Source organism: Mastomys coucha, unplaced genomic scaffold (genome assembly GCF_008632895.1).
Source record: "Mastomys coucha isolate ucsf_1 unplaced genomic scaffold, UCSF_Mcou_1 pScaffold23, whole genome shotgun sequence".
In the NCBI taxonomy this organism is placed as follows: domain Eukaryota; kingdom Metazoa; phylum Chordata; class Mammalia; order Rodentia; family Muridae; genus Mastomys; species Mastomys coucha.
The window spans coordinates 47,362,793-47,373,693 of record NW_022196906.1 but is presented as its reverse complement, the minus strand read 5'-3'; the positions used below and the strand labels follow the sequence as shown (position 1 = coordinate 47,373,693).

General features: G+C 42.8%; 1 protein-coding gene across 4 annotated transcripts in view; it reads right to left on the bottom strand.

Annotated features, from left to right (window-relative positions):
- Positions 1–428: 428 nt before the first annotated feature.
- Positions 429–10,901, bottom strand: part of Exph5 (exophilin 5) — a 96,791-nt gene continuing 86,318 nt past the window's right edge. For 3 of the 4 annotated variants that reach the window (XM_031343529.1, XM_031343527.1, XM_031343530.1), the window contains one exon: positions 429–9,298. In XM_031343529.1, the coding sequence (XP_031199389.1) occupies positions 4,041–9,298 (5,258 nt within the window). In that variant the 3' untranslated portion in view covers positions 429–4,040. The remainder of the gene's footprint in view (positions 9,299–10,901) is intronic. The other variant, XM_031343528.1, reaches the window with a different exon arrangement.

Genomic DNA, 10,901 nt, shown 5'->3' with positions numbered 1-10,901 from the left:
AGGCATATTTCCTCTCCGTATCTTCATAATTTTCCTGGGAAATTTCATACTTAAAAAAAAAATCATCTTTTAAAGGGCTGGTAAGATGGCTCAGTAGTTAAGAGCACCAGCTGTTCTTCCAGAGGACCCAGGTTTCATTGCCAGCAATCCCATATGGTTGTTAACAACCATCTGTACCTCCAGTTCTTCAAGATCTGATGCTCTCTTCTGGCCTCTGTGGACACCAGGCATGCACAGTCGTGGTGCACAGACAGGCAAAACACTCATACACATAAAAAAATTTAAAAAATAATGTGAGGGTAGTAAATAAAAGCAACTCTAACAGGATTTTGGAGTTGAGGCCGTGGCTTAGTGGCGGAGCTGCCTAGCATGTAAGGTTCTGTCTTCAGAAGCACAAACCCAGAAAAACCAACAAGGGATGCAGTGCATCTGTTTAAGTTCTTTATTTCCACAAAAGTGTTACTTTAAAATTTCATTGTCTATTCTATTCCACACTTTGGGAACAGCTTCGGAGGAGAAACATGACAGGGTTATTTGACAGGTCTGACAGAGTGCTTATTATGGCTTCCTGGTTCAGAAGAGAATTGTCAGCCACAAAGAGCCTTTAAGGGGGAATACAAACTTCCAAAGTAAAATATTTACATATTTATACTGTACATTTAGATAGGATATTCTACAGCTCTACAGTAAACTCCATGCGACGAGGCCTGTTTGAACCTACCAGCATTCAGCATGGGAACTTGTTTTTACAGAGATGTGAATTTCCATTTGAATCTCATCTTCTCCACAACCTCTGTAGGCTTCTTTTAGCACCCTTGTGACTCATCTTTATTTCCTATACAAAATAGTTTTCTCTTTTGAGCTTATCCTTAACCAATTCATGTTAATAGCAATTGGAGGTTTGTTAAGATCAATGTATTAATGATGTAAGAGTAAACCATTCAGAAGTGACTATCTACAGAGTAAAATAATCTTATTAAACTCCATTTTAAACAAAGTCAAATTTTATATAATTGTGTTGTTATCCTAATATTTAAGCAAGCTAATAATTTCCTAGGCACTTATTAATCTTGATTAGTTAGTGTTTTACTCCATTTACAAGAAAGTTTAATAGTTATGTATTTTAGAAAAACAACAATATAAAATGACTATCATTGAAGTTACCACAGCTATGCCCAAAATGCACATCAAAACCCAGCAGTTTACATATTACATACAACACAAAGAAACTCTTGAAAGTCTCTATACTTCTTCAACGAAGCACTTCATAAAACTATAAACAGTAGAGATGTGATTCTATTTTTGTGAAATTACTGTTTTCCGGATCCCTCAGCCTGATAAGCAGGTAGTCCTTATACATAGTGCAGACAAGCAATGACTGAAGGGCAGCCTTCATATGGATAGAAGATTCCAACACAGAGAGCCTGAGTCCCCAAAGTATTTGTCCTTTTTTACTCTGACTTCTCTTCTTCACATCCTCTCCTTGTTGAAAAGCAAGCTAACTTCCTGTCACCTTTTCTAGACTCTTGTAGATTCAAAATATTTATTGAAATAGTATCTCATGGTGATCCCTTAAGAAACAATAAAGATCTTAGTGTTAAAATATTTCCGAATATATTAAAATTACACACAAAAAGTCATACTATATGAGAGTTTTACTTAGATAATCAAATAGCAAAAGAGGGAAGGCATATGTACAAACACACACCATTAAACGAGAAATTGATTTTTTTTTTTTTTACTCTTTGCTATTCAAGTTTGGATCCATTCAGAAGAGCTGGTTTAAAATTCTATTAGGCATCTTTTTGAGCTTTAACCAGAGCTCAAAATTTGAGTAGACAGGTTTAAGGAGAGGTTTTCCTGTTAGTGACCTCACCTTCACTAGTTTTATGGGACTGATGTAAACTAGCCAGGACCAGACACCAATTATGAGGGCAATAATAATGTATTGATGTTCCTTGTAAATGTGTCCCTGCCAGATCTCTGTACACTTTGCCAATACCTACCCTTAGCTTCAGTTTCTTTGGATGAACAGTAGAAAATAAAACTATGTCAGAAACACCTATAAAACAAGACAAAATCCAGTCCTGCATTGAGATCCAGGATCCCATGCTGCTTGCAGGTCTAGACCACCCTCATCCGTGGACTTTTGCCTTGAATTACAAGGCAAGAAAGCCCCAGATACTCTATGTAGCAACTAAGGAGGTAGGAAGCCAAATTAGCAATGGGTATCATAGTGATTTGCAATACATTAAGAGCTCAGAGTTCAATGTGCCTGAGGGTTTGACAAAAGGTTCAGCAGGAAAGGCAAGTGGTTCCCAGACATCACATCTGACCTCGAATTTTAAGGATTCATCCAAAGTTCCCTCTGAATGCCTCACCAAAAGCATCTTAGTCCAAAGCATCGTAAACCATGGGTCTTCACAGAATTGAGTGTAGGGTTGAAAACAAAAAAGCAACAATAAAAGGTCTCTAAATGTGTACCAAACAAAAATAACCCTAGATTAAACACATAATGAATCCTGGCTGTGCTTACCCATAGTGCAAGGTATGACCTCACAGCAGCCTTGACTCCAAACACACAGCATATATCCTGTACTGAGAGGAGGAAGAGGAGGAGGAAAGAATGCAGGAAGGGAGGAAGAGGAGGGGAAGGGAGAGATCTGATATTGTTACGAACTGCACTATTTTTTACTGTGCATGCAAAGATTTCTGCTCATATAGAAATGCAATTACAGATAACGAAGACTTTAAAAAGTCCACTTTATTTCCCAGCATATGGGTAACCTTAGTATATCCTTAGACTGTGTTGTATTAGACAAACAGATATAACTACCTCATTGGTGTATGCTTGTTTTTTACCTTAAACAAATGGTAAATTTGTGTAAGCCAGAAAACTGTTTTAAAATAAATTTGAGTTATCAGTGAAGGTTTGATTTGTATATCTATTCTATATATGTATATACTTGACATTATGTAAAAATTCCTCAAACTACAGAGCTTGGGCTATAAATAAGGAAATTATGTGAGAAGAGTTTAAAACTCAAGACTGGGCTATAAATAAGGAAATGGGAAATGCACAGGTCTGGAGAGATGGGAAAAATCAGTTATGGAGAAAGTAGCAATAATGCTGGCCCAAAAAAGAGCTGTCTGCTTGTCTCCATCTGTCAGCTATGTCTCTGTGGCCAAGACACACTGCCTGAATCATTTGGGTTTCACCCAAGCACTAAGTGTGAAAACTTAGCTCTCAAAAATTCAGCCAATCACCACAAACTCTCTTAGAGAAATCCCTGAAGGCATTAGTGGGACTAATCTTTCATTTATAACCTAACATGTTCTCTAAATGTGTGTCAAGAACCAACTACAGACGTCCAAGGCTGCCTACACAACAGGGCATAATAAGGATGCTTGTTTATCTGTGGCTGGAGAGAGCTCAGTGGCTAAGTGCACTTGCAGCTCCTGCAGAAGAAGGACCCAGCTTTGCCTCCCAGCACCCATGTGACCCCTAACAACCATCTATTCCTCCCATTCCATGGGCTCCAGTGCCCTCTTCTGGCCTCTGTAGACACTGAAAAGCATATGCACACACAATGACAGCATTTTACCCCATGATTGCTTTCCTTATGTTATATTTAATATCTGGAATTCAGGCTGTGGACAGAGAGAGGCAATTCAGTTTTGTAGCTGTACTGGGTAGTTAACAAGTCACAAGGTTGGACATGTCCCCAAACTATTGGTAAGAGAAGTTACCAATGAGGAAGATAGTGCTAACATTGTAAAGTGGCTTAGGAGATGAGGCTAGGGGGGAGAGACAAGGAGGGCAAAATTCACCAGGAAAAACATAGTAGGGAAAACAAACACACAAAACCATTCAAAACCAGTGAATTCATAAAGGAAAAAAAATGGAATAGAAAGGATTTGAACACTCCCAAACCAGCTCTTTTTTATCTGTCTATAATTATTGGACTAATTTCCACAGTAAGTTTTTGGTAAAAAGCAAAACATGACAGCATTATATTATGCAGTTTCTCACAAAAGTCTCATAGTTCTGACTCTTTATCCTTTTCATCCAGGTAGTACTCGTCATCTGTGGTTGTGTCTGTGTCCCAGTCTGAGTCCAGTGGGTCCACTGGGTCGTCCTTGTAGATATTAAGTGGCTCACTTGGAAATAAGCCATCTTCTGGTGCCTGGCCCACCGGAGAATTTTCCAGCTCTGACTGTGACAGGCTGGAAGCGTTAAGAACATCATCCTTGAGGAAGCCAGGGGTCCTGAGGAAACTTGGCTTCCACAATCTTCCCTGTGTGAGTGAGCGTTTGACGTTCTCCAAGAAAGCCAACTGCTGCTCTTTCCCAAAAATTCCATAGTCAATAGGCCTGGAAATGGATGAGGTGGACTTGGGACCTCGTGTCCTATTGTTATATGAAGTCCAACTTTCACTTTCGTAAGAGGCAGGAAGCTCGGAAAAAGATTTGAACCTTCGATTGTACCCACTGTTGGGGAAAGAGCCATCTTCGAGGGAGAGTTGACTCAGATCATTGTCAATGGAAGTGTTTTCAGAGAAGTGGCGCCCCCTGGCTTTGGGAGGATGACTTGTACACACCAAGTCGCTTTGCACAGTGAAGTTTCTTAAACTCTTCGACCTATAGAGTTGTGGCTCATGGTCCGACTCTGGAGATGGGGCACTCCTGTGCCGCAGCTGACAATGGGAGTTTATTGTAGATTTCTGTGTAGGTTCTAGGGGGAAAGGAGAACTTAACCTCTGCTGATGGCCAGAGCTTTTTTCTAAGGGGCTGGTTAATGTAAGCTGAGCTGGGGCTCCCAACTCTCCTGAAATCTGAGTTCTGGAATCCTCACTCTTGGGTGGTGTTTCTAAGACACTGTGCGACTCATTCAGATGTGGTTGCAAAATGCTAGCAGATTTTTGATGGCAGAACTGACCAGGAGGTCCAGGGCTGGATACTGTGGTCTCCTGGAGAAGGGTCTCAGGTTTGTCCACATTCATCCGGCTGCTTTCATCTGTGGACTCCGTGGCTTTTACAATAGGTTCAGGGGATAGTGGGTTGTCCTCTGGTCTATATAGAGAGAGCCTTCTAAAGCCAGATTTGCTATCACTTTGGGAGAAGATTGTAGCTACATGTTTTCTGGGACTTAAATCCTTAGCTGGGATTTTTTTACTTGCTTTAGATATGGCTGCCAATCTGTGTTTACCTGAGTATCTGTCTTTTGTTTCTAGGTCATCCATGTTGGTTTTATTTTTATTATTTCCTCTAGGAAGTAAAGTTTGATCCCGTGTCAACATTTGTTCTTTATCTTCAACCTTGCTCATCTCTGCTGCTTTTGTTTCCTGACTCCCTGCCTTCCTGGGTTCTGACTGCAGACCTGCTCCCCCTGTCTGAGCCTCTTCAGCAAGCTGCAGCTTACGCAATGCTGGCATTAAAGCAAAGGCTTGGCTTTCTGAGTCAGAGAGCATTTTATCAGTCAGGTTTTGGCAGTCTGACCCAGTTGTCCCACTGGTTTCCCTAGGCTGTGACCTACTAGAATGGTCACCTACCACTGCAGCCAAGTGATCTCTCCAAGGATATCGTCCATTTCCTGTTGAGATAGCGGCCAGGCCACCTGCACACGTTTTGGAATCTCCTCTGGTTTGAGAGTTTTCAACATTATCTTCTGAGTGGGATGGGAGGCTTTTAGAAGGCTGTTGATGACTCTTAGTGTTTTCTTCTCTAGCACCTTTTTCCTGATGCAGTAAGCGGGTCTGTAGGATTTGTCTTAGCAGTTCTTTCTCTCTCTTTTCCCTGCTTAGTGAATCATCTATAACTGTTTTAGATGCATTCCTTGGGGAACTCTCTTCCATCTTAGGTTCTTCTCTAGGAAGAGAAACATCTGGCCCCACAGAAGCCATTTCCTCTAATGCAGATTTGGAGGTCTCTCTATCTGGCAATTGGGAGACAGCTTTACTTTCAGGGCTGTAGGAGAGAGAGCATGGAGCGGAGTCAACCTGCATCTTTAGGTCTTGCGGTGGAGGTGTTCCTGACTGCATTTGTGCAGGACAATTCGGCTCATCGATTGCTAAAGTATTAGGAGGTGCTTCGGTCTCTCCCTGAAAAGCATCTCTGAGTGACTCGGTACCTTGTGCGTACTGCTGAAGGAGGCTGCAGAATTTTTTGCTGGGTTTCCTTGGTAGAGTATAATATATCGAAACCACCTCAAGACACTTCACATTCTCTTCATCGCCAGAAACAGAAAACATGCTAGTTGTCTTAAACTTATGTAATGCTTTCCCGCTCTCTTTTCCTGGTCCAGTTGCACCCGAAGGTTCAGGAGTTTTGTGTGAAAGGGTAAATGAGCTCATTCTGGGAGCCGGAAGCTCACTATTTTTTCCAGTGTGTTCATGAGCAAGTTCCTTTTCAGAGAAAGTACTCTCTCTAAATGATGATTCACCTTCCAGAGACCTAAAGATTCTCCCCCCAGGCTTGGCTATTACAGGAGAAGCATCCATGTCTAGGACTGATGATGCCTTCTCTCTTTCTCGGCTTTCAGCCAAGGTACACGGCTCCCCCGAAGGACATGATACTGCCCTCTTGATGAGGAAAGGGAGGGGTCCTTTCCTAACTGAGGCCGATCTAATGGCTTTCAGATCCGTCATCTTCTTAGTGGCTTTGGGTGTCCCCATGACTGAATTTGCAGCATCACCCACTGATTCAGGAGAACTGGGCTTGTCAGATGTGCTCTTTCCACCTGGAACTTCTGCTTTATTTTTTATTTGGAACGGAAGTGGCCCATTTCTAACGGAAGCAGCTATCACCTTACTTTCCTGCTGTCTGCTGTGTATGAGAAAGCTGGCTGGTCTTCTCGGCAAGGTACAGTAGACTGTGTTGAGTGCAGGAACTTTGCTGTTGCTTTGGTCCTCAGCACAGCTACTGCCTTCTCTTGTGGGTGCCGCTCTACTCTCTGTTTTGGTTAGCTTCTCAATACAGGATACACGGCGCCTTACTCGCCCCTTCCCCCTCCCATTCTTGAAGGGAGAGTATGGATGGCAGTGAACAGCATCATGTGGAAGTGCCGGACCATCATGACTCTCTTGGTTGTCTGTAGAATTTACAGCCAGTTGATCATTTTGGCTCTTGGTTGTAGCCTTGTCTTTTTCTTCTTTTTGTTCTTGACCTGGATCTTGGCCTGGAAGGCTTCTGGAGACCACTGTGGTGGAAGGTATCAGAAGAGCACCAAGGAAAGAATCTTGGGGTGCATCTGATGACACACGTAAAGGATCTTGTGAGACGCTGTGCCCTGTGGCCTGCTTGCTGACATTGGTAGAATGAGTGGAAGGACTTTGCTGTCGCTCAAGATCTAAAATAGCAGGCTCCCTGGGAGGCTGTGGATTTTGGTTAGCAGTGGGTTCAAAGCACCAATGACTATCTTTAATGGTGCTTGAATTGTCCTCATTACTTCCTGTTTTCTGGTGACAGCCTTGATTTGGGTTGGGAAGAGAGGCCGATGTCCCACTTTCTTGGATGAAAGGCAGGGAAGCCGCTGAGTCAAGTCTCCCATCCCCCCCAGAACACTTATTTTTGCTTGGTTCATTGCTTTGATTTCTGTGTGCTGTATGAATTTGGGAAGTACCTTTCCTGGAAAAGACCCTGGGTGACCTTCTGGAATGTTCTGTGGCAGGTGCATTAAAACCATACCTGTCATTTGGGGTTGAGTCCTGGGAGTTGGCATTTTGAAAATCAGGTAAATCATTAGAGATCACAGTCTGTGAAACATATTGGGGTAACCCAATTGGCCTATTCTTCTGGTCCATCTTGTTTAGCTGTTCATCCTTTGAAATAGACGTATCCATATCTTTCTCACTGTTCGTTTCTGTGACTGGGATGTTGGGCTGGGTTTCAGTAAGAGACAGCGATTCATTAGAATGGCCATGAGCCATAGGAACTTCTGTACAGTTTCTTATTGGAAGAGAGTCTGGCTTATTAGGGGTTATATTCTGCAAAGTCGCTGTGGGATTCTGGAAGATGAAACTCTGAGACTCCCCTCTGTCATCAGGACTTAGGGGGAAGGGAGTTCTGAATGAAGACACTAGAGTCTGAGCCTTGCCCAACAAATAAGGGTCTTCAGCTACAGCTTCTTCTATAGGGAAGTGGCCCTGCTGAGAGTCCAGCCCAGAAGATTGGATGTGGCAGCTTGAGTCAGTCATAGGAAGCCCATCTGGTGTGACGAAATGGGATGGAAACTGGTTCTCACTAACATGTGAGGTGTCCCTGCTCCCCAGTGGGGCTGTTTGAAAATCAGGTCGCCAGCAATGGGAGTCTTCTTGACCTCTGAAAACGTATGTTCCATGGCCGGGAGAATGTGGCCTCCAGTGCTGAGAAGGGACACCATGACTGCAGACAGATGATGTCCTGCTTGCTTCAACAGAAATCATTTCAAAGTCCTTGTCAGAAGAAGGGAACAGCTTCCTGCTCTGGGGAAAGTCAGACCAGGAAGAATGCTCTTCTTGCCGGCTCCAAAAAGAATTCTGTCCAAATCTCTGTTCTCTGAAGGTACTGCTAAAGAAGGACTGTGCAAATGGGCTATGTTGACGGTAGAATGGCATATTCTCTGAGTTCTCCAATGTGTCAGGACTCATTGCATTATCCACAGGGACATTGAAAGGGTAGCTTTGGTAAGTGTTCTGTGAATGGCGCACCTCATACCTCCTACTTTCCTGAAAACACCTAGGAGACACATATTGCTCAGCAGGGTCAATGTCCATTGGTGCTGGCATCCCCAGTGACTCTTCCTGATTCTGCCTATGTCTAGAAGCATCTGACCTATTCCATATGATGGATGATAAAGGAGTCCTTTTGGGGCTTTGCTGGTGTCTCACTGGCGTAAAACTACTCTTGTTTTGAGTATCAGCTGGAAAGTGTAAACTCCTGGCCGTAAAACGCCCTGCGGCAGGTGAGGCTGATCTTTGCCGGCTGTCGAAGCACAGAGATGCACTACCAAATGCATTCTTTTGCATGAAGTCTTCCTTGATGACTCTGGGCTCCCTGGTCCTATACATATCATAAATTGTCTTTGTCCTAGGAGAAAAGGTTTTAAAGCCTTCTCTAGGGGTTCCAGGCCTCAGGATGTCATAGATAGACATGTTAGAAGTTTCACTATGGTAGTTTTGATGCCTTCCTGTGCTATGACCATGCCTGTTCCTGTGAGACAGCTTGAACTGTGTCCTTGATCCATAGTTGAATGGCACTCTGGTATTCATCAATCCTGCAGATTGTTCCTGAGCCAGCTTGTTGTCCAAATCATCTAAAACTAAAGGAGAAGGTGAATTAATTTTTGTATATGATTTTATAGTTTTATAACAATTAGAATCATTAGAGTCCCCTTTCTGAGAATCATATTTTGTTATTATAAATATAACATTAATCCTTTTTTTTCCTTTTTGGCTTTTTAAAACAGGGTTTCTCTGTGTAGCTCTGGCTGTCCTGGAGCTCACTCTATAGACCAGGCTGGCCTCAAACTCAGACCTGCCTGCCTCTGCCGCCCAAGTGCTGGGATTAAAGGAGTATGCCACCAATACCACCTGACAAATATCATATGAATCTTGATAGTGTTTAAATGATTGTATGACTTTTACAAGAGTGTGATGCAGTTTTCTTTCTTTTCTTATCATATGTTTAAAGATATAAAGCTATATTTTAGGGGCGAGGAGATAACTCAGTCAGTAAAATCTTTGCTGTACAACCTGGATTCAGTTGCCAGAAAGAACCCAGAAGAGTGCCATGAACTCGCAATCCCAGCAGTGGGGGAAGGGAGAGCAGAGGCAAGTGGGTGGGGCCCGCCACCCTAGCCCAAGTGCAAACTCTGGATTCCAGGAAGACCTGGTCTCAAACAACAAGATAGGGATCAGAGTGTCAGCACAGTCATTCTGACTGATTGCTGCACAAACAGGAACACTTGAATTTAGATTCCAAGTACCCGAGTAAAAGGCCAGGTGTGGTGACCTGGACCTGTAATCCAGTCCCTGGGGAGGTAGAGATAAGGGATTCCTGGAACTCAGCAGACAGACAACCAGTCTAGCCACACTGGTGAGCTCCAGGTTCAGTGAGAGACCCCTCACAAGAAATAAGGTGGAAGTTGGGATGATGGCTTAGTAGTCATGCAAACCCGATGACCTCAGTCCCTAGAACTCATATATACAAAAGCTGGGCATGATGGCATTCATCTATAACCCCAGGACTCCTAGAGCAAGAGGGGAAGTGGAGACAAGAATAAAAAAGCCCTCATGAGTCAGCCACCTTGGAAAATACTTTATAATAATAGCAACCCTGCTTAAAAAGGTAGAAGGTTGCCAGGAGGTAGTGGTGCATGCCTTTAATCCTAGCACTTGGGAGGTAGAGGCAGGTGGATTTCTGAGTTTAAGGCCAGCCTGATCTATAGAGTGAGTTCAAAGACAGCCAAGGTTATACAGAGAAACTCTGTCTTGAAACAAACAAACAAACAAACAAAACAAAACAAAACAAAACAAAACAAAAAAGGTGGAAGGTGACAAAGGACTCCTGAGAAGTGACCTTTGACCTCATGAACACCACAGCATACTCACATCTATACTCATGCACACATGTACATACATGTTATATACAAAAAATATCATTGTCTGAAAGGTAGAGAGCTCAGTGAATTGAGTGCTTACCCAGTGTGGTGGTTTGAATGAAAATGGCCCCCATAGGCCTCCAGGGAGTGGCACTATTAGGAGGTGTGGCTTTGTCAGAGTGTTTCCACGTACAATTATATAAGTCTAATTAGAGTTCATTAAATATTTAACATACAGAATAAATACAAAGTCATTTTTTAAATTCATCATTTGAGACTCCATATATATTCAAGGAAAATATTTCACATCCATATTTATCAT